The 24,408-nt window shown below is 37.6% G+C and overlaps 1 protein-coding gene across 5 annotated transcripts in view; it reads left to right on the forward strand.

The window, feature by feature from the left end:
• Nucleotides 1-22,915, forward strand: part of GPD2 (glycerol-3-phosphate dehydrogenase 2) — a 131,140-nt gene extending 108,225 nt beyond the window's left edge. For 4 of the 5 annotated variants that reach the window (XM_057745036.1, XM_057745035.1, XM_057745033.1 and 1 more), the window contains 8 exons: nt 5,915-6,049; nt 6,309-6,484; nt 7,039-7,170; nt 8,031-8,189; nt 15,629-15,741; nt 15,828-15,906; nt 16,466-16,564; nt 19,525-22,915. In XM_057745036.1, coding sequence (XP_057601019.1) covers nt 5,915-6,049; nt 6,309-6,484; nt 7,039-7,170; nt 8,031-8,189; nt 15,629-15,741; nt 15,828-15,906; nt 16,466-16,564; nt 19,525-19,650 — 1,019 coding nt within the window. In that variant the 3' untranslated portion in view covers nt 19,651-22,915. The remainder of the gene's footprint in view (nt 1-5,914; nt 6,050-6,308; nt 6,485-7,038; nt 7,171-8,030; nt 8,190-15,628; nt 15,742-15,827; nt 15,907-16,465; nt 16,565-19,524) is intronic. The other variant, XM_057745034.1, reaches the window with a different exon arrangement.
• The last annotated feature ends 1,493 nt before the right edge of the window (nt 22,916-24,408 follow it).

A 24,408-nucleotide genomic window follows, 5' to 3' on the forward strand; every position in this document is an offset into this window, starting at 1 on the left:
ACTTGGTAATACTTGCTGGGACCTACTTGCTCTATAGAGGTCTTTTCAGTTAGCATATCTTTTGGTAGTCAGGTTAATTGGTGAGACTAACAAAGAGTTCTTGTCAATTTTGTAAAAGTGGATTGAAATTAATATGTGAACACTGTAAATCAGGCCTTTCCCCTGGTGGTCTCAGGACTCTTAAGATTAAGAATTCTCCAGGTAGCAAACATCCAGGGTAAAAGCAGAAGTGACAGCTCTTTCATGTACTTCATTTATTTCCCTGTGCTAACCATCTATCACACCTTTCCTGCTTATCAACTTATCCTTTTAAAAGCAATTAACCAGCAATGATTCTTTATGGTTTCTTTTCAGTCTTATTTCTACTGAACTGAAGAGTATATGAGGCCTCAGAGTGGATAAGGAATTGCCCTCAGTCTTGGTAGAGTGCTAGTTAGCTAAAGGATGTCTATATCTAAAGTAAAGACATTCAAATTTGTATTTTTTCCAAGGAATTTTGGTGAAATCCGATATTCTCTTCTACACTGATGAAATGTGAAAGAGAAACTCAGCTTCAGACGTCATTCAGGTTTTTTTGACTACGTGCTGTTGCTACACATATTTTAATCTTTCTGTTTGTCTGCAGTGGGTAATGCATGCTTTATTTTTTAAAACTCTACTGTTATTGAGCACTTTTTATGCTAGACATTCTGCCAAGCATATTGCTTATACTATCTCTGATTCCTCACAACCTTGCTAGTTTTATTTTGTCATTCCCATTTTATAGATGAAGAAACTGAGGCCCAGTGACTTTAAGTTTCTTTCCCATAGTTCATTCATGTTGGTACCATGATGTAGTGAACAAGTCAGTCTAGCTCTAATACTTGTATTCCAATTGGTAGTCCTGGGTTTGTTGCATGATGTGATATTATATCCACTAGGGAGTAGATTAAGTCTCTCAGTTCATTTCATGGAAGCTGCTAGACACCTTTGCTCTCAGCTGGCCTTATCTGGATTTGAATGTTAAAGTAGAGGAGGTTTCATTTGTCATAACCAATCCCTTGGGCCAAGCAGTCTCCTCTACAGATTTAAAAAATAAAAACTTTGTGAAGATCCTAGAGCAGTACTTTTGAAATGGTTCATATTCACTGGGGTTGAAATAATCATTTTTAAAAGATTTATTAAATGGATGAATAAGTAAAATTCTGACAACAGTTTCCGAGCCTCCCCAAATGGCTATATCCTTAAGAAAAAAAAAAAAGTGTCAAATCTTAACACTCCATGCTGTTCACAGCAGCTGCCACACTTCTGCAAAATGCGTCGGAACAATTCTGAAAAGCATTTTGCCTGTTGGGAATAAGACCATGTCTTCTTTTACAATTTAGAAAGCTTTCCATTCACAGGCTGAATTTTCTAGATTACTTGTTTGTTCTTTTCTGAAACGGGTAATTGATAGTTGTGTGGTGTGTATTGGGTTAGGAAGAAAAATGATCTTTTGAAAAATGTATCATTAAGTCTGCTGTGTAGAGGTTAATCAGAAGGATGCAGTGGTGAAACTAAGCTGTGACTTAAAGGGATTGAGGGAGACAGAAGATTTGCAGAGTGCTTTATCCATGTAGTTTTTCTGGAGTGCTTCTCTAGGCAGCTTCTCTAGTTGTACACAGGTTTTCACATATGCAATTAGTAGTGTTTATAGATGGCCTGTTATTCAATTAACAACGGAGCTGGCCATATCAACTCACTGCAGACCTGCCTTTTCACTGCCAGAGATTGTACCAGGGTTATCAACTTACACAGGCTTGGATGTCTTCCAGCTGTTTAATTATAGTGTCACAAGCTTTGCTTTTTCTAGTTTCATTAGTTTATAAATGTAATATGGTATCTTATTTCTGTGATTAACACTTCATTTCCGCAGGTTAAACGTGCTGGTAGAGAAGTATTGATTTCTGACACTGTTTCCCCTGTGTTCATCTAGATATTGTCACATGCTTTTTATTGATTTTTTGAAAGTGGCGCACATGAGAAAGAGTACCCCAAAACATACGGCTGAATAGCTGATGTGAGGCAAAGCCGCACGTTTAGCTCTTGTCACTTCCTGTGGGCTCCATTTACTGTTAACTCTTAAAACCAACACTTATCTTGACAAGTTTTTAAGAATAAAAATATGACTTATAATTGGAAACAATTACACTGCACTTAGTCTTTTCAGCCAGCTGTGAAAAATGTCTATTCAGCTTTACTACTTATATTTTATTCTTTATATATTTTGTACACTAAAACCTGAATGAGTTATTTATCAGGGTTGCAATGAAAATAATTCTTTAAACATGATGGTAGAAGGACTATTTTATTTCCTCACTATCCTTCTGAAAATATTGACAAGTACTTTTATATACTCTGGAGGTACTCATGGGTTTTTTGACATCTGGGCAGTCGGCACTTAAAAGTCAACTGGGTGAGCCTCTCTCATAAGTGGTGTTGAATGAGAATTTTTCTCAACTTTAAGAGTAGTGTTGTTTCCTGTCCTCTTGTTTTATTAAAATGTTCAGTTGTTTTAAAAGAGGATATCCAATTGTTTAAATATGTAGTCATTCGAAACCTGAAGTCTAGCATATTGGCTCAGAGGCCAAAGTATTGCTTTGGATTTTGTGTTGTCAGCTCTTGTTTGGTATAAAGAGTACAGAGAATATTTTAATACGCCATTTCGTATTTATTGATCACTGTACATGACTCCTACTTGGTACAGTGTTTGAGGTATCGAGAAGTACTAGAATTGACATTGCAGAAGACTTTCAACATGGGAAGGAAGATGCAACAGTAATGCCATCTTGTCTAGCTAGCCTGACAGTTTGAGGACCAGGAAAATCAAGATGAATCTTTGAGCTCTGAAGCATAAAAGACTTGAGTTATTTTCTTCACATGTTACACCATGGAGAGTTAAAGTAGGTGATGTTCACTATCCACTCTTGGCGACAACCTAAATGATAGAACTGATTTCTGGGTAAGAACTTGCGGGCAGGAGTGCTTAATTTAGTGAACATATTTTCATTTCTTTGAATTGATGAGATTAGCAGGAAAGGAGGATACTTTGAAATGATAAATATGGAACATATTACAACAGTGAAGTATTGTGGTGGGGGTGGGGTCTCATACTATGACAGCACATTATATTCTCACAGTCAAATTTCACTGAAAGGATGCTCTTTTGGAGACATGGGCAGGGTGGCCATGGGGGAGATACCCAGCTTGATGACCAACCAGGACAAGTCTGAGATCTACTACTTGGCAGTTTTACTCTAGAACTGCCTTATGCAATATTATAGCCTGTACATGTGCATATCGTGTAGCTATTTAAATTTAAATTAGTTAAAATGAAATAAAAGTTGAAATTCAGGTTCTCAGTTGCATGGACCACATTTCAAGTGCTTAATAGCCTCGTGCAGCTAGTGGCTAGTGAATTAGACAGTGTAGACACAGAACACTTCCATTACTGCAGAAATGTCTAGGGGACAGTGCCACTCTACAGAAGCTAGAGGCATTTACATAGACATTTAGAGAAGCAAATAATTTATTAGGGTCATTGAGTTTGTATTTTTTGTTGTTATAAAATAAAGAATGTATTATCTCGTAAAAGAAGATCTCCAGGTATTAGAAGCCTCAAGAGGTGATTAATGTAGTGATTGAGCAATGTTTTCAGCAAAGGGCCCTTATTTCTCTCCGCTCCACCACCCTCCAGGTGGGCTTCATCCTACAGTTGTTTCCCCCCGTGGTTACAATATGGCTGTAGAAGTTCCTGGCAATATTGGAAGGTTCACTATGCTATCTGTCCACTGCTTTTGAATCTCTTTCTAAAGAGAATTTTAGTTAGAGTTTGTTTAGCAGTGTACAAAGTTTCCATTGTGGGTGAATAAGTAATAAAGAGAGAAACCTGTTAGTTCAGTTTGTTGCTGTCGTTTCTACAAGAGGTTAGAATTCATGTTTCATGTGTTTAGCTATGCTGTGCCCTGTGGACCTAGATTATACCCATAGCCCTGACTGGTCATTACTTAGTTTGGATGGTAGAGAGGTAAAAAGTGCTTTATTCTTCTGCAGCAAATGACATTTTGAATAATCCATAAAAATCATTACATCTCAAGGTTGCGAGAAAACTGATAGATGGTAGAGCACCTGACCCAACCACACTCTGGTCTATTAACATAAAAATGCTGCAGGCCATAAAGCCTGATTCACACTTGAAATATGATTTAAAATTTGATTATCCTTAAAAGTATCTTTTTAAATAAATAAATATCCCAACATTCATGTGATATAATTCTCAGGCTAAAAAGCTGAATGCTAAGATATCAAGCAAAATAAATTAAGGTTCCTGACATGTAATGAACTCTTCCTGATAGTGTTTTCTTTTCTTTTTTGAATATCAATTTCAAAAGTAAGGAAGTAAGGATTAAAAATGATACCAGTATACATAATGTTTTATTTCATTTTTCTCCATGAATGAAAAACTCAAATGTTTTAGTTCGGTCTTTTTGTTTCAGAAAATACAGTTGCATAGATGTATTTTTTTGCCTGTTATACCAGAAAAGATAGAGCATTTGCCACGAAGATTATTTGCATGTGCTTTAAATTTAGAAAGTCTAGTTTTCCATCAAATAATTTTAAGATTAGTCAGAAGGCTGCAAGAATTGAAACCAAATTCCTGATCAGCGTGGCTACCTAAGGAATTTCAGAGACACACTCTGCAGACTTTGCAGTGACCACAATGACGTTCTAAGTGGTTGGCTAAGTTTTATTTTTGACTCAGAGGGCAATTTGAACTCTAATGGAAAATAGTGGTAATTTCCTAGTTAAGCTTTTTTTTTTTTTAAGATTAAAATATTGCGTGATTTATGTTGAGGTTTTACAAGACTTTTGTGGAATTGCGTGGAGCAGGAATTAACCCCCATTCCATGGAAGCCATCAGGATTAAACCTGTTGAAGAGGATGCACCCGTCAGAGGAAGAGACCTAGGGGTGGAAGCCCAGCATGGAGACACCCTTGTGGTCACCAGTTAACAGGACTGTAAGCCTTAGGCTTTCCTCACCAGTTTATGAGTTTAATTCTCCCATTGTTTCAGATTCACTGTTGGGATATGGGTTTGACTAAACACCCCTGTAGAGGTGTATGGGTACCTCTTCTTTTGGATTAGAGCCATGTTTAGAGTGTGGCCCTTAAGGAGCTAAACTAAAATATGTCAGATTACCTTAGTTGAAGTTATCTTTACCAGAAATCTGTTTTCCTTTTGAGATCAAGATGGAGAGATTTTTACGCAGTGTTATTTGTTTTCAGGATCTTTCCCCTATACATTTTAGGTGCTTTTTTTTTTTTTTTTTTTTTTTTTTTTTTTTTGACTAGTCCAGTATTCCAGTTATTTCAAAGAGTCTCTGTAACCCTTTACACCAGAGTCTGCTAGGTATATAAGTACTTTTCAAAGTCTGTTGTGTCTGAATATATAGGTGGTTCACTGTACAAGAACACACAACCAAGGGGTGAGTGGGATCTGAAATCCAGACTGCCCTCTGCTCCTAGTAAGTATCTTTGTCTTCCCTGAGCAGAGATAGCAAGATATATTCTAGGAGGAAATGTCACTTGTTGTTCTTTGTAACTAGTGCAGATTGTCCCAGCTGAGGGTTGCTAACATTTGTTTCTTTTGTTTCCTCTTTGGGACCCATGTCAGTGATTTTCCAATTCAGATTATCTTCATAACAAAATAATTCTTTGAATTTTTCTTGTAACTTACCCACTCATTTAGTTCTTAATATTTAAGGCCTTTTCCTCTCTTTAAAAGTACATCTTCGTGTGTTCCTTTTACAGAACTCTTTTCTGCTTTGTAATTATTTCAGTTTTGTTGAGATGTCTTTCAGTAATCCTCTTAACCCTTGGCATTGATCCTTCCCAGTAAGAAGAGGGGATGTCCTGGCAGCGTGGAGCGGTATTCGCCCCCTTGTTACAGATCCCAAGTCTGCAGATACACAGTCTATCTCTCGAAATCACGTTGTGGATGTCAGTGAGAGCGGCCTCATCACTATAGCAGGTATGGGATATTACCTTGTTGTTTGGGTGTGCTTTAGAAAGCAGCTTGAGTTAAATTCTCATACCAGAATCTCTTTTAATGCTAATGAACTGGGACTTTTTTTTTTCTTTTTATGATTCTGAGTAAAATCGTATGCATTGCTTCACCACATTTGTTATAAACAACAGGTGAATTTTGTTATTAATAAGTTGATAAATGGTTAATTATAAGAAAAACAAGGGGTGGTAACCTAACGAATTATTTATCAATGTATTTGTAGGTGGAAAGTGGACGACCTATCGATCTATGGCAGAAGATACCATAAATGCTGCGGTCAAGACCCACAATTTGAAAGCAGGACCAAGCAGAACAGCTGGGCTTTTCCTTCAAGGGGGCAAAGATTGGAGCCCCACACTCTACATCAGGCTTGTTCAGGATTACGGACTTGAAAGTGAGGTGGGCGTGCGTTGCCACATCACCTTACTCTTGACCTGATCTCACTGTTGCCAGTAATAGGATCGGCAAGCACGTGGCCTCTATGATTTCGAGTTTCCTATTGCTGGGTTTATTTCTGTCTGTGTACTGTGGGAGTGAAATAATGGGGGAAAAAATCATATTTTGCTTTAGTTGCCTAAAAAGCAATGCATGTTTTGGTTTCTATTTTAGAATCTGGGGTTTGTTTGGCTTGTTCCTAGCAGACAGGACCTCCCAAATTCTTTCTATCTAGGGCCCAAGGAAGGCTGTTTTTCAGAAGTGATGCTGGGAGCAGAATGAAGCTGAAGCTTCATCAGTTACCGATACGGTGATACATGTGTAGTAGAGCTAGTGCTGGCCTAAACCTTCAGAGCCCAAGTGGTTTCCTCCCACAAAATCAAAATCTGATGCTCTCCTAGGATTATTAGTTACAGGCTGTAAAAAATACTGACAAGATAAGCATGAACATTTTTTGCTCTGTACCTAGAAGCTATTGATATTCAAAGGACCTGCCTGATGCAGTTTCATTTCCTTAGGTGGCCCAGCATCTTGCCGCCACCTACGGTGACAAGGCTTTTGAGGTGGCCAAAATGGCAAGTGTGACGGGAAAACGGTGGCCCATTGTTGGAGTGCGTCTTGTATCAGAATTTCCGTACATTGAAGCAGAGGTATGTGAATGGCCACGTGGGAATTTTCTGTCTGCTGTGGGATACCTTTCATCTGTTCACTTGTCATCCTGTTGAGAAATCATACATATCTAAGTTTTAGGGCACCTACATCAGCTAAAACTCTGAGTAAAATGCCTGCCCAGCACAGTATCTTTCATTTACAAAATTTTGATTTCACCTCTGAAGTGAGGTTGATAGTGGTGACAATAATAATAGAAGATACGGACTTCTTTCTCCTCCATGGAGCTATCCCAGGTCTTACTGGTTCACGGTTGTCTGCCCTGTTTGAGAACTTGTAGCTCCTCAAGTTTGTACTACTCACGCTCTGCCTGATGACATATCTTGACTTGACACTTTATATTTATTTATAATTCACTACACCTTAAAAGCATGAGTGTCCAGTAACATTTTGTTGTTGATTGTTTGCAAAACTTCTGTGATCTGATTGTGATTCCTCTGAGACAGAAAACTTTGGACGGCCTAAAGAGCTGAGATCATAATTTTTAAATACTTGTTCTTTGCCTCCTCGGCTATGTAAATCAACTTCCATGTCATGTATACACAAAGAGGTGATTACTGTGGATGGTAAATGAGAAGTGAGGCAGTTCTTCTTCATGTTTGGGCCAGGTTCTATTCAAGGAGAAGGCATTAACTCTTATCCAAATTGTGCCAATTTCCAAATCTCCTTTGGCAGGCAGATGGGGAACTTGTATGATGTCGCTATGTTTCATGCCTGCTAGAAAACCAGAGTATGTAAAGAAAAGTGTCACTTTTCCTAGGCATGATTTTAAGTGAAGCTTTGTTTCCCCGTTTTTTAAAAAAGGGCCTACATTAATAATTTTACTTTAATTCAAACTCAGGTGAAATATGGGATTAAGGAGTACGCCTGCACTGCAGTGGATATGATTTCCCGTCGTACTCGCCTGGCCTTTCTAAATGTCCAGGCAGCAGAGGAAGCCCTACCCAGGATTGTTGAACTGATGGGCAGAGAACTGAATTGGAGTGATTCTAAAAAAGAGGTATTATATAGACATCTTGAACACTGCAGTTTCCATTATAAACATGTAATGTCTTAATCTGTTAGTAGAGGCCAGCTTAGTTTTTGATGGTGATTTTAGATTGCCTGCCAATTTCTGTGTGCCTGTGTTTAATATTGTTAAGCCTTAGGAACTGGAAAGATATTCTTGTAACAAATATCTTGTTGTAACAAATTCTTGTAACAAATATCCTTGTAACCAAATATTCTTCTTGGTGGTTTTTGGAAAATCCCTTATAGAAAAATGTTCTCAAATTTGTGGTTGTAATTCCTGAAAAAGTACAATAATAATGATTGTGGGTAGAACCTTTTCTGGTTTTCATTGAAAACATTCTTAGTTTATATTCTACAGTGAAATTCACACTCCTGCAAGTTTGCCTTTGGTAGGAAATGGTGGTTTTATAGCCTGACCACCAAATGCTTATTGATTTGTGTCATTTGAAATTTTATATTTATATCCAAATTAAAAAAAGAAAGCCAGTGAGGCTCAGGTACCCACATATACAGCCGTGGGCGTCTTGTAATAAACAGAAGATTGCCGTGACTTTTAGTTAAACCAAAGTATTGTGATATGCAGAGGCATTTTCATGTATTTATTCAGAAAATACTTCCTGTGTTCGCTGGTTTAGTTCCTTGCCCCCAGCCTGTCTTGAGCCCATTCCATTCAGGCTCTTTTGTGGCCACTTTGCTGTAGCGGCTCTGGTCACACTCACCGGTCTCCTCCGTGCTGTCAGCTCTCGTCATCCTCTTCCCCAACCCGTTAGTGGCTCTGACACCGTCGATCCCTCCCTGCTTCCTGAACACCACCTGTCCTCGTCTACTCAGGCTGCTACAACAGGCTGCCACCGAGCGGGTGGCTTTAATAACAGACGTTTATTTTTCACAATTCTGGAGGCTAGAAATCGAGATCAGGGTGCCAGGGTGAGAGGGTTGGGTTCTGGTGAGAGCCTTCCTCCTGGCTTTGAAACAGCTGCCTTCTGAGAGAGAGAGAGAGACAGAGAGAGAGAGCAAACACTCTGGTGTCTTCTGTTGAGGGTGCTAATTCCAGCAAGGTTTGTCTAAAGCTAGTTACCTCCCCAAAGCCCTATCTCCAAATCCCATCTCTCTGGAGGTTGAGCCGTCCATATATGAGTTTGGGGGGATACAGTTCAGTCCACGGCACCATCTCTCCCAGGTCTCCTCCTGCCTCCCTCAAACTACTGCTGTTACTGACCTCTTCATGTCATAAATACCTGTTCTACTCTCTGGTTGCTTGGGCCTAAATCTTACGTTCATACTTGATCTAAACCCATCAGCAAACCTTATCATACTTGTCTTCAAATAATGGCTTGAGTTCAACCCTTTCTTTTTTTTTTTAAAGCTCTTTATTGGAATAAAAGGAATGAAATTGAACTATATGTCATGAGGTGGATAGACCTAGAGTCTGTCGTACAGAGTGAAGTAAGTCAGAAAGAGAAAAGCAACCCTTTCTTAACACACTCAACTGCTATGACTGTGACTCAAGCTACCAGCATCTCGTACGTGGATTATTCTAATAGGGGCCCTCTGTGATCTGGACACCACCTTTCTGATCCCCCTCAGTTTTCCTCCCATTTATTTACTCCATCCAACCCACAGATCAAGTTGCTTTTCTTTCTTCAAGCCCTACTGGTCCCTTTCCCTGGAATGCTCTTCCCTGGATATATCCTCATCGCCGACTCCCTCACTTCCTACTGGTCTCCACTCCAGGGACGTCTCCCTTCCCTGGGCTGAATAAAAGAGTACCCCCCAATCCAAATGGCATTTTCTACTCCTTCCTTAATATTTTTCTCTTTAGCATCAATTCTCATTTGACACACCACACATTTTATTTATTTCCTGTCAACCTCTCCTCCCGGAAATAAGCTCTCCAAGGGAGGGGACGTGATCTGTTTTGTTTGTGTACCCTCAGTACCTGGCTTATAAAAAGCCCTAAATAATGTCTGTTGAATGAGTGAATGAACATTCTTGAGCATGTATGTCATATGCTAAAGGTATAGGAAGGACTGGGTGTAGGTCTTGTCCTTAAAGCATTTTCATTGTGGTGGAGATTCCTGAAGATGGTTACATATCAGTCACTGGGAGCAGTAGGGAAAAAAGGCAGATTTTAAGGCTTGCCTGTCAGAGTCAGAGTCTTCAGGGGTGAAACCATGGCCCTACATTTAAAATATCCTCCTGCAGTAATTTTAATGCCATGTATGTTGTGTAGTGATGGTAGAAATCACTGTTGGAAAAGAGCCCTTAATCCTGATCACACTGCTGTCAAGCACAACCTTTGCCCTCATTTTATAGCTGAGGAAAGAGGCTCAGGGAGTAAGTCCCAGGGAGATTTCATACAACCAGTAGCTTGTGGAAAAGGATTGAAACCAGGTGTTCTGATCCCAGACCGTAGCCTTTTCCCACGCCGCCCTGTTGCCTCTGCATTGGCAGGACTGGTTTATACTCTTCCGGTTTTAAGTTTTGGTTTGGCCAATTAAAGCTGTATACAGAGGCAACACAAGAATGAAACTTACTCTTGTGCTACCGCCAGTCATGTTTACCATGTAGAAGGATTGGGGATAACGTGTTCCTGTAAAAATTATGGTTGGAATGATTTGAATATGCAGGAAGGTACTGTGTGCCAGGAATTCAGGCTGTAGGAGGTAAGAAGGAGGAAGAAAATTCTAAACCGCTTGTGTTCGGCCCTCCCGAGGAAATTAGATTTAACTTCGGTTTAGATTTTATGAGCAGATTTATGTACCCAGAAATATTCTCCCATCCCCCTTAACAAACAAAATAACAGAAATAAAAGACCTAAAGTTATTACTCAGTATCTGAGATATAGGAGTATTAATGATAACTGTGAACAGTCTGGAGAGAACAAAGGAGGGGGAAAAAAGAATTAAAGGTTAGAAACTGGACTTCTGAGAAAAGGTTAAAAGCATTGGGATTACTTAACCTGCAAAAGTGAAAGAGGAACAAGGTGATAAATAACTCTCTGTAGATGAATTGTGGTTGTTTTTACCAGTCAATACGTAATGAGTGACTTGTGTACTAAGCATTATGCCAAATATTTTAGGGGAATAATAAATAGCTCATGGTTTCAAGGATCTTCAAATTTAATCGAGTGGCTACAGCACATAATATATCTTAGAAATGTGTGTGCATTTTCCAAAGTTTATATAAAGATTTAGAGAACTGTTACTCAAGACCAAAGGCAACCAACTTGGAAGAACTGATTAGGGAGGAAGGCATTATTTAGGGGAGTTGGGGATTGATACAGGAGTTGGTGAAGACATTTAGCGAATGTGACATTGCCAAATTGTGTTTTACACAATTATATAAATTAATACATAATTATAAATATCAATATATAAATTAATATCAGTGAAAAGATGACTACATGGTTTGGGAGTGAGAGTTTGGGAAATTCTGAGTTAAACAAATGAAACCATTTTCTTTAATGCAGATTATTTGGTGCCTTTAAAATGTATACGTGCATGTCAGTTTCCAAAAGGCATTTTATTTGGAGACAGACCCAACTCTCACTTGTTGGAAGGGCTGGTAGAAAGGGAGGCTTGTATTACTTTAGGATGTATTTTGGGAAATGTTGCTGTATTATTTGATAAGGTAGATTTTATAAACTTCAGACAAAACATACATTTCATTGGGAGATTTTAAAGAGGAGACCACTTGAGTAGATTGAGGGTGTCTCACAAAAAGAAATTACTTCAAAATTGATTCCACCAAGGAGAGTAAAGGGGAAGCAAGGGAAGAAATGGAGTGGCTATGGACAAAGCAAGCTAATAAGCACCAAATATCAAAGAGATGGAAGATTGGTACTCAGCTATGAAAGGGTATCCAGGACTAATAAGAATGTTTATGAATAGTGTCAGGATTTGGCCAAATATTGGCAAAAATGCTAGAAATACCAACAATAACTTTTAAAAATGGAAAAGAATGCAAATAAGGCCTAACCTAGATCGTTGCTCAAGGTGACTAGCACCAAATCCTTGACCGCCAGAGAAGGGAGAGAACCTTTCAACTCATAGCTTAGTACCAGTTTGTTTTTCCTTTTTCCTTTTTCCTTTTTGTCAAGGAGAATGATTTTCATTGTGAGAAGAGCAAAATAAATATTGGTAAGAGGAAATAGACATTCAAATAGGAGGCTGCTCTAAATGAGTTTGTATGCCAACCCAGAAATGTTATACCTCAGGGTACTCAGAGAATTTGCAGATGGGATTTATTTAACTACTGTTGAGCTTTAAAATATTATGGGAAATAGGAACAGCACCAGAAGACAAAAGGTAGGCAAATGTAGTACCACATTCCAGAAAGGGAGAAGGGGGGGAAATATAGTTTGTAACCTGTAAACTAGTGGTCCTGGCATTGGTCGTGAGCAGTTTTCTAGGTTGTGGCATTTTAAGTTTGTTTTATCAGCATTTAGCAAGAAGTAGTGATCACTGGAAGGTAGTAATGAATTATTTAGAAAAAATCATTTCAGACACATTTTCTTTTCAGGAAGAGGAACAAGATTGTTAGATCAAGGAAATGTTACAGAGATAATGTATTTGGAGTCCAGAAAGCATTTTATGAAGCCCCATGTGATATCTTTTAAAATTGGTGGATTTGTAGCCAGTCAAATGGATCACTGTCCCCAAAAGAGGTCTTTGATAGCAGGTCATGAGGACTCTGTCTTTGGTCTTGACCTAGTCTACCATGGTTCGAGTGCCTAGATAATGACATTGATGGCATACATCTCTGGTTACGTATAAGAAACTGGAGAGAGAGTGAATGGTGACAAATTGAAGTAATGGATGGAATTACATTAGGTATCATTTAATAGAGATGAATGGCAAACCTTGCATTAGGTAGAAAAAAAAACTCCATCCACGCATGATAGAATTTGACAAGCACATACAAAAAAGAAATATGGTTTTTGTTAACTGTGAATGCATAGCCGCTAACAGTGGATCATGGCTGCCCCCACATGCAATTACAGTCTTAAGCTGCCTAATAGAAATTGTATCTGTAGATTGATGACGCTGATAGTTACTTCTTTCTAGGTACTTGCCAGATCTCTGTTGGAGTGTTGCGTTGTCTTCAGATCATTTTATTATATGACAGACTAGTTGTGGTTTGGTGAAGGGATTTAAAATCATGTCTTATGCAGGAGAGTAATTCTAGACTTAAATTCTTAAGGAGGAAAGCTCTATCCTTAGATAATCGTTGTGGTGTGATACAGGAAAAAAAAAAACAACAAAACCTTAGACTTTAAAAAACTTCACTGTAGAAAAGTTGCACTAATCCTGAACAAATTTTAAGAATTGCAAAGATAGGTTTAATCTCAGCATAAATATTTTTAGCAATTGGAGCCTTCCCTTTATGGGCTGCTCTCAGTGGAATGGAGTTACCACCCTATTGCTGGAGCTCTTCTTTAGATGGAGACCTCATGCTTCTATTTCTGGAATGTTGTAGAGGAAGTGTGGGGTTACGGAGGTCCTTTGCGTGACTTCCAAGGAAAAAAGCCCTTCCATCTTTAAGTTCCGTGATTCCTTGCTTGATACAGAGTATGGATAAATCACATAGGTAATAAAGGGACATGACTCGAGGAAGAGCTTGTTCTTGGAGGGACGTATCAAAGATGCCACTTCCAAGACGAATCTTGAACCAGTTTTGTAGAAAAAGACGAGGCAAAATTGGCACCATAGAAGAATAATTTTATTTATAACTATTGGATTTTCTTGTGTGAAAAGAATAATCTGCCTGTGCAGAATGCCTGTGGTGACTTAAAAGACAACTTTTAGGTATACCTTATATATCATGTGTATGTGTGCATGTAATAAAATAAATATATTATATGTTAAAATATAATAAACATATAATATATGATAAAAATTAAATTCCTAATATTCTTACATAGCAAAATGAAAAGTTAGAAATGCTAAAAAATTCTCTCAGCTAATATATGTATTATATACATATATTTATATTTTAAAATATATATGTCTCCTAAGAGAAAGGAAAGTAGGAAGGACATAATCTCAGAAAAAAAAATTATCTCCCAAAGAAAAAGGAGTGAAGGGTCTTGTCACTGACATAAGCAAAGAAATATAAACACATTTCATGCAAGAGTCTGTGCCCTTGTTTTATTTTCCTAGATTCATTTTGCGCTGGCACTGTTCTGCGGACCAGAATTTGGGTCTACACATTGACTTAAAATCCTTTCAGAGGGACATCTGAGGAATTTAAAACTTGTATTAATAAGCATTTTCTAGGTTATGCTATATAATAATTTCAGAACTACTTTTCACTCATATTACCTGAAGGCTGCTCTTCTTCAAGTTTCAGATTGACTTCAGACCTCTCTGATTCATGCCTTTCTTGTGGCACAGGAGAAAGAGAGGCTAAGCAGAACTGTGCACTGGTGTCTCAAGCTTTTACTCAAAAGTGACATATGTCATATCCAGTCATGTTTCATTGGCCAAAGTAAATCACATCAGTGGGGTTGAGAAGTATACTCATGGTGGGGAGAAGTGTGTGTGTGTGTGTGTGTACGAGACGAAAGAGATATTTGTGAACGATACACAGCACAGTAGAGTCATTTTGGAAGTTCTTAGTTGGGAGACTGGTGTGATGAAATCTAAGAAAGACAGTGTTCTCAGCAATAGGTGGTATCAGATAAAGCTGAGGACATTGAAAACAGGAAGAGTAACTATTCAATAGAATAACTTGTTTCTTTTCATGACTCTATAATTTCTACCCAACTACCAGCATCCTAATGACAGAATTTTAGAGTGAGTTAACCCCGTGGTGTCTGTCTTGGTACCACATGCCACATTATAATAGCTGTTCAAGTCCTGGATGTCTCCTTCACTTTTAATTGCTCTTTTGTCACCAAACCATAAAGCTTTGGGCCTGTAGATTTTGCTAGTCAATACTGTGGAAGAAAATTCAGCAGTAAAAAGAAACAGAATATTAAAGCATGCAACAACGTGAGTGAATCTCAGAATTGTCATGCTGTATGAAAGGAGTCACACACAGAAGACCACATGCTATATGAACCCTTCCATATGAAATTCTAGAAAAGGCAAAACTCTGGTGACAAAATCAGATCGGTGGCCTGGGGCTAGAGGTCAGGGGACGGAATCAGTTGCAAATGGGAATGAGGAAGCTTTTTGGGGAGATAGAAATGTTCTATATCTTGATCGTTGTGGAGTATACATCAAGCTGTGTGCCCCAAATAGGTGAATTTTATTGAATGAAATTATACTTCAATAAAATTGGAGGAAATAAAAAATTGTCCTGACCAGAAAAATAAGGATGAGCTTTCATTTTAGAAAACCAAGTGAAAAAAACAAAGGGAGAAAAAAATCAATAATTCTTTCCATAAATCTTTGAACTTTGTGTGTGTCTGTGTTTTAGGAAGAACTTGAAACAGCCAAGAAGTTTCTATATTATGAAATGGGCTATAAATCTCGATCAGAACAGTTAACAGATCGCTCTGAAATAAGCCTACTGCCTTCAGACATTGACAGGTACATCTAATAAGTTTCTATATCTCTCTCTTTTTTGTCTTCTCTTACCTAAGTATATTTTTCCATTATTCAATGTTGTGTTCCAGGTATAAGAAGAGATTTCATAAGTTTGATGCAGACCAAAAAGGCTTTATTACCATTGTTGATGTTCAGCGTGTATTAGAGGTAATTTTATTTTTTGGTTCAATATCTTTGATAGCAGAGGAATGTAAAGATTGTACTAGATAATTTTTTTTCTCATCGAGTGCTTTCTATAAGTTAAATTTCTCTCTGAAGTTTTGAAAGGCTGGTAACATTGATAAAAGGATATGCATAATTTTTAAAATATTTTTATTTCTCTATCCATTTATTTATTGGCTGCGTTGGTTCTTCATTGCTGCACAGGGCTTTCTCTAGTTGTGGCAAATGGGGGCTACTCTTCATCGTGGGGTGCAGGCTCCTCATGGCAGTGGCCTCTCTTGTTGTGGAGCACAGGCTCTAGGCGTGTGGGCTTCAGTAGTTGTGGCACATGGGCTCAAAAGTTGTGGCTCACAGGCTCTAGAGTGCAGGCTCAGTAGTTGTAGCAACTAAGCACAGACTTAGTTGCTCCGCAGCACATGGGATCATCCTGGCCCAGTCCCCTGTATTGGCAGGCAGATTCTTAACCACTGCGCCACCTAGGAAGTCCCAGGATGTGCATAAATTTTAACAAAACTTCATTATTTTGTGCTTTTCTTTTACTTAGAGTATCAGTGTCCAAATGGATGAAAATACACTACATGAAATTCTGAATGAAGTAGATTTGAACAAAAATGGACAGGTTGAACTCAATGAATTTTTGCAGGTGAGTTGTGGTGAAAGGAAACACGTGTATTTACTTTTTATCTGTTGGTCATCAGTGGATATTCAGGAATGGATTTTGAAGTCCACACAGTTGTCACCTCATTTGGAAAAAGAAGAAAGTTTGAAGCCAGCAAAGGTTGATATGTCTGCCCTTGAGGATAAGGCTTTACGTGGTGCATGTTCTTTTGCTTTTTGTAAGACACATTCTGTTGTGTTGGGCAATTTGGATTAAGTCTAAGTTAATTCTGGCTTAAAGGGCTAAAACCAGAAGTGTGCTTTATAAAGAGTATGCTGTGGGATACCACCGCCAGACCCTTCTTTATTTCTTACGTGAAAAGTATATTTTTAATCGAGGAAGTTTAAAGAAATCAGAGTTGTATTCATTTGAGAATCACATTCACTTGAGAACCCAAAATAAAACGCTTATATTCTTACATTATAATGAACCTGAAAAGCAAAAGAAAGGAAATCTATATTCTGGGGTGAAGACCATGTAATTCAAGTATTTCTAGTTCTAATTTACCATTTACTCGAGACTCAGTTGTGTAATCATAACCAGAAGGGAAGTAAATTTTGTTACTTTCCCTTCAAATGGGATGTTACACATCATTCCTTAAAAGTTCCTTATAAGAAAGAAACTCAACAAACCCATACGTTATTTGTAACTGTCCGTAGGACTCTGCTCTTATGGAGAGTGTATTGGTTTTCAAGCAGCTGGGTTTTTTCTGTAGTGCTTCTTGGGCAGGTATTTCAAATGAATGCCCGGTCTTGCTTGCACCATGGCAATGATGAATGCTGAACATGAAATAAATTAATGCTGGGGATTTTGGTCAATGTCAGCCCTTTCTTCACTATGTCAAGTTAAACAAACAAGATCAAGGCAAAGGAAATGGTAATTGTCTCTCTGGAGATGAGCTGCAGACAAGAGCATTGTTGAATCTAAATGCAGAAAATTTTCACAGGTTGTGTCCAGCATTACAAAAAAGAATGTTTAGTTCTTTAGCTTAGTGTTTAACTAAGTGGACCTTTGAAATTGAGTTTAAAAATGTATGCTTGGGAATTAAAAACCATTTCATACATTTTTTTGTCTGTTTTTTTCCTTGAGAAAATGTGTCTATCTCAGGATTTTGGAAAACTTTTCTTCAAGTAAATAGTTAATGCTTCATCTCATATAGATTGTAAATAAATGACAGCATTTAGGGTTCAAAGACCCAGGGTCTTAGAAGCAATGAGTCTAATTTTATGGATACGCTATGTGGTTTGGGTGTTAAGTAATTTTCTTGAGTGCAGTAGAGTTAAACACATAGAAAATAATTTAAACCATCTGCAGGTTTTCTTGTAGCATCTTTTTAATAATTGAGTATTTCTTGTCCAATTCTAAATGAAGGCGACTATTCATGCTTCTACTAAGTACAAATACATAGTATAATTTTCAACTTAAAAAATGCTGCCCATATTTCTTACGAAATATATTCACACCCAGATGTTCTTTTTTGCTTATACTGTGGTGGTTTTTTTGTTTTTTGTTTTGTTTTTAATAATATGGTTTTAAGATATATGTAATGTTTGAAGAAAACTTTGAGTTTTTAAAGGTAGGTACGTCATTACAACCTTTATGGATAAAGAAAAAAACCTCCAGTTCTCTCCGTTTTGTTAGTGCTGATAAACGTTGAAGGTCTTCATGGAATCAGAGGCAAGACAATAAACAATAGATTGTTCTGTCTTGATGTCGGCATCCTTTATTAAACCATTCATTAGGTGCAAAGTACCTTTTCAGGGTTTTGTTTTATTTTTAATAAAATATTTTCCTTCCCTGAGGATTAAGAGCCCATGTTTATCCCATTAAACACCATTTTAAATGTAGATATTTTTAAATAATCTTCATGGAAGGCTCTCTATAGATACTGTATGGTTACATGACGTTATTTTTAGGTTTGGGCTCTAATGACGCTTCTGCATGTAGGAGTCCATCTCTAATAAGCAATAGCTTGTGAAACAGCTTTTAATAAGGTCAGGAAATTCTGATCCAGCCCCTTGGCAGAGGCCTCTGACTCTTACTCAGAGTCTTTTTTAAGAAATGTATCTCTTTAGCCTCAAAACTATAACCCTAAAAATATTTTGAGGATTTACATATATATATATATTTCTGATGAACGACTAAACCAGTTCTTTAAAAAATAAATAGATAGAAAAGATTGAGGAAGTGAGATCAAGAGAAGCAAATAGTTAAAACCACATCAACTTGAAAAGGAAAAAAAAAAATCCCCGTGCTCATAATTGCACAGTGCCTTCCAGATTAAAGGCCTTTGCCCGCTGACTGCATGTAATTTCAAGACTAATTCTGACTTTATCCACTGGATAAAAATGAATTAGCTAAAATCTGGGCTGTGGAGTGCTTTTAATTCTTAAGGTAGATCTCTGGGTCCATTTTCAAGGACTTAAATGTAAATTATTTTAAAAAGTCTTTAAGGAATTTGGATTTGGGGGACTTGAAGTTGTCAAGTACAGTAACACCAAAAAAGAGTAGTTAAATATAGGTCACGGTTTGTCTTTGTCCAATCCCTGAGATTCCTTTTTAAGATTTTAAAATGGAATTAAAGATTCAATATTTGAGTTGCTCAAAAAAAATATATGCTCTGAGCACATTCAGGGACCAAAAGTGATGCATTCGATTTGCATTTAAAGGCACTCTGATTTGCTAGATCAGTGTAGTTTTTGCAGCTGTGGCAAAATACCTGTCCCTTTCCCCCTTTTTGAAATGTTTGAAAGTTGTACTCTTCTTAAGTAAGCTGTAGTACCTGCTATGGTTTTCAATGAGGGAACTTAATTCCCCAACACTACCCCCACCTCCTCACCCCCCCCCCCCGCCCCCCGCCTGCTGCAGAGGTAACCATTAAAACACCGTGAAGAAGGGAGTAAGCTGGCCGCCCTTCTCAATCTGTTGCCTATTTTCTCTTTAAGCTGATGAGTGCTATTCAAAAAGGAAGGGTGTCTGGAAGCCGGCTTGCTATACTCATGAAAACTGCAGAAGAGAACCTTGACAGACGAGTCCCCATCCCCGTGGACCGAAGTTGTGGAGGATTGTGAGTCTGAGCAGTAAATCCACAGCCAACAAACACAGGAACAAGAAATCATCATGTAACAAACCAGAGATGACTTACACCACTCCAAAATAGTGGACACGAATAGCTGCCTCGTTTTAACACTGGAAAACATTCCAAAGCTTTAGGATGTCCATATATACGCTTTATTTGTATTTGCCATTCAATCTAGCTTCTTGAGTGTATTTTATCTTTTTTTTCCCTCACTTTCAGTGCACACTGGTTTAATGTTTTGCATTCATTTGTGACCTGTTAGACTGGATATGCTCCCTTTTTGTTTGTTTATTCATTTATTCTAAGTCAGATTTAGAGGCAGACTATTTTGGCAGAGATTGAAAAAAGAAGCTGGGAACATTTCATGATTTGCACAAAGCTCTGGCCATTAAGCTTGTTGATAGTATTCATTCTCAAAAGAAATTGAGTGGGGTGGGACCTATTAAAACAATGGTGTCTCTGGAGACCCCTCAGCCCTTTATTTCTTCCAGCTTGTCTGCCTTCCTCATCCAAACTTTATATCTAGAGCATGACTGGCGAAATTGGAGAAGGAAGAAAAAAGTTTAGATCTGGTTATAAGAGCAAGTCTCAAAGAGAAACTGAAAGCTTCCAGAATCACAGGTACAAGATATAAGGATAGCATTGACATTTGCTGAGAGTTGCAGTGATAGTTTCATCTCAGCAATTCATTTTTTTTCACCAGTGACTGCTGGTTTTTCTTTGACTATTACAGTTGCCAGGAAGATCCTTGCTCTTCTTACTTTCAAACCAGCATTTAAGTGGCAAGTTGGATACAGTGGGATGAGACTAAATTTCTCAGATCTTTACAGTAGTCATAAATTTAAGGATTAAAAACCTGTGTTTATATATCCATATATTATAGCACAATTTTCAATCCCCAAATCCTAGATCTTGGAGCATGTGATACTGTCAGACATGACCTATTTCACTCAGGTTATTGCATCATTTTGGGGAGTATTTGTAAACAGGTAGTAAAAGGGGATAGAAGTAGCCTTTAGTTAACTTTAGTTATAATTATTTGTAAAAAGGCATAAAATTGCAATGTTCAAGGTTATTTTAATTGCTTAAAGCCTTTCTCCCTCTGTACTCAATGGAAAAGTTCGCAATCGACCAAAAAGAAAAAAAGAAAACCACACTCAACACACACATACACATTGCCCCATCACACACATACACATTCAAAGAAAGACAAAACAAAACAAAACAAAAATCAACCGCCCAGAATTTAGTAAATATGTAGCATACTGAATTTAAAGGGCCAATTTGGTATGATTTTGCAATACTTTGGTTGCATTTTAGCCGGTCATCTGAATGTTTATTCATTGTACTTCCTCTTCTGAAGTTAATTACCTACTTTTTTTTAAAGATCATATCGTGTATGAAATGGGAAATATAACCCTTTACTTACTGTCGGGTTTTCATCGTCCAGACTTGAGATCTTAATTTTTCAAACTGGTACATAAAATACTTTTGTGCTATTATTTCTATATATGTCAACACTGTAAAATATCTTTATGCCTCATTCAAGCAGGGTGTGAGCCTGTCTGCCATAATTACACACTGGAGGTTCACTCACGTAAGCCCCTACCCCCACCTCGGAAATAAACAATTAAGATAGCACCTTAACTCATTTTGCTTTTATATGAAGTTTAGACTCGCCACTTCCTAAAGGAAGACCTAAAACAGCGAAAGTGACGCTCCCAGGTATCACTGTGAACTTTTTTCTTTTAAGGTGTGAATTTTTTTACACTTTTTTTTTTTAATAATAGAAACATGTGGCTTTGTAATGTAGTGTTTTTCTATCAAGACAATACTTTCACTGTTTAGAGCCCAGTGACCCTTAATAGATAGAAGAGCTGTCCTTTAAAACATCAGAGATGATGTACCACAAAACCGTACATTCGTGCTCTCTCTCTTTCTCTCCTTTTCTAGTTAAATCAAGATAACGATGCCTTGTATCCTCCCTGAATCCATTACAGTAGGCACTGGGCTTATAACCTGACTGGCCTGGGCAGAGCTGTATTTGAAAAAAGGCCTTGTTTGTGCACGCTGTGTTATGAGTCAAGTTCCTTTAAGGACAAAGAGAAACGCACTTTTCTTCTTTTAAGCATATCTGCTTTTGCTTAAAATCTGCTAATTCTAAAACATACGCTCCTTCACCAATCCCAGAGACTTGTCTTGGAAATGAGCTGGTTCCAAGTCTTTACTGTGAATAAAGCACCCCCGCATTTTTGTGTAAGTTCTTAATTAAACCTGTGCAGCTTCTTCACCTGATTTCAGAAAAGGAGAGAAGAAATGGGGGGAGGGGGAGGGGTGTGAGTGTGATTCAAAATCTATTCTAAGCGCAAAAGAATTTTTTTTTCTTTTTGTATAAACATGGTATTAACTGATTCTGTTGGGGTGGGTGTGGGGTGTGCAGAGATTGTCTTTTATCATCAAGTGATTTATTTAAAGAGCCTTTAAGGGGATTCAGGTGAAGGAACCTCCATCTGTGGTGGCGAGCTGGATGCTCCTTTCAATAGCCCTTTCCACAGTCATAACAGTAGTGATAAGGCTGGATTATTTGTTAAGCCAAGGTTGTCTGCCTCATATCCATCATGCTGTTTGCAATATTCTTGCTTTCAATCAATTTTTACTGAGTGCCACTTTAGGATTTCTACTACTAAATGCATGCTCCCTATTCTGCTTTAGTTTCTAGCTTTGTTTTGTCTTTTTCAAAATATGTAGCTTACTCTTTTGTACAACAACAAAAAATTCATTCTTTTACTAAACATACTGTAAGAATGATCATTGATCTTATTTCCTATTTATATGTATTTGTAAAGATTTTTGGCATATGAATGTAATAACATTGATGGCAATGAAGCTAATAACTTGCACTGTTTTGCATTATGTCAACCCTTTTTTGGGAGTGAAAAAGTCCTACTGTGCTTTTTAAAGAATATCAAGTATAAGCCCAGTACTGGAGTCGATATACACACTGCATGTTTTCATATATGGCATTTTTTATGTATTGTGTTGGGTTATTGTTCTAGATTGGACTGTTAAATACTGTGTTTGAGGCTGGGTTGTCATTTTTATAACTGTCTTGGTGTTTTATCACCATTATTTATTACTTTTGATATACAGAATGAGCTGCATGCATTTATAGAGCAATAAGAGGATGTATTTAATGTGCCTTGTTTTTAACTGAATAAGAACTGAAAGCATGAATCAATAAAACTGATTAAAATGGTCCATTTACTGGCATTTTGATGTTACTTGCAGTCAGAGAAATAACTTTGATTACTGTTGAAGTTTAAAAAAGTTTGAAAATATTTTCACGAACTGTATTCTTAATTGTCCTCACACATTAATTCTTTTCGCTTGCAATTTTGTAATTTTATCTCAAAAGTGAATCCCTGCATAGACCGATGTAATTTTATGAGACTGCCAGATTTATTTGTATTAATTTGTTGCTGGAGCCTTTAGGGCACGACTTCTGTATCTGTGCAATCCTAGTCTAAAATTACATTCATCCTATTACAACTCTGTTGAATCTTTTTTCCTTTCTTTCTTTCTTTCTTTTTTTTTTTTTTGTCAGCCAGAGACTTTCAGCCTCAGCGTTCCCAGGCACACTGATGAATTTTATCATAACTAAAATCAATAGAAATGAATGGGAAAGATTACATAATCCATTTTGATCATCTTACATGTCAAGTTAGTGTAGGGTTGCCAAGTGTTGATAAATGCTCTGATAGAAAAAATGCTATATATTTTCATTGTCAGTAAATCAGTAAAGCTGTTACCAGTTTTAACACAAATTTTATAATGCCTATGTTATTTTATACATTTTACACAGGTATGTGGAGCACCCATTTGTGGTTTAGAAGCACTGCCTCTCGGTTTTGTGTGCTCAAAGGCCTGTGTGAGCTTCTGAAGGTTCTCTGAAATTGTATAGAATAATCCAGAGCACTGGCCCCCAGACAGACTTGGAACAATGAACTGTTTGATCAGTGCCTAGAAAAATATATATATAGCGGCTCAAAACATTGTTCATTGGTTTAGCTTATCAAATTTTATAGCACTTTAAAATTTGTCAACATAAAATTTGTCAAAATACGTAGCTCCCGGTTTTCAACATTGGTGGTAATAAATTTACAGTAATCAAAGCAAGAGAAACAGATACTCACACCCGTCTTTTGCAGTCTTGGTCAACACCGCATTATCATCGGTGGCAGATTTCACCTGATGACATGTGACTTAGGAAGGAAACAAACGACAGAAGTTTTAAATTGTCATGGCACCCTCTTGACGAGAGAATTTCTATACAGAAGACGGAGTTGAGGAGCCTTCTGTGCCTGTACTTTGTATTTTAGGTCTCTAATTAGCTACTACACTTGTTAAATACGTGCACGTAAGATGAGGTGTGTGAGCCACGATGACACCAGAGATAGTCCTGCAGGTCCTGTGCTAAGAAGGGGGTGGGCCCTTGGCAAAAAATCAATAAATACCTTTGCATTTTGTTAAATGCTTGAACCAGAATAGTAAGATTTGTTTGATCTAAGCAAAATACCACGTTTGCAAAATCATTGGGGCTAGCTCCATTCTCCACGTGCATCATCAAATTGCATTCCTTAGCAAGTGCTACCATCCTTCCCAGTTAGTTCCCCACATTCCCACCGGGGTTGCTTGAAACTATGTAGGTTAGGGTGTGTATCCTGAGGTGGTAGATAATATATCACGTTTC

The sequence above is a fragment of the Hippopotamus amphibius genome, chromosome 8 (genome assembly GCF_030028045.1).
Source record: "Hippopotamus amphibius kiboko isolate mHipAmp2 chromosome 8, mHipAmp2.hap2, whole genome shotgun sequence".
NCBI classification, from domain to species: domain Eukaryota; kingdom Metazoa; phylum Chordata; class Mammalia; order Artiodactyla; family Hippopotamidae; genus Hippopotamus; species Hippopotamus amphibius.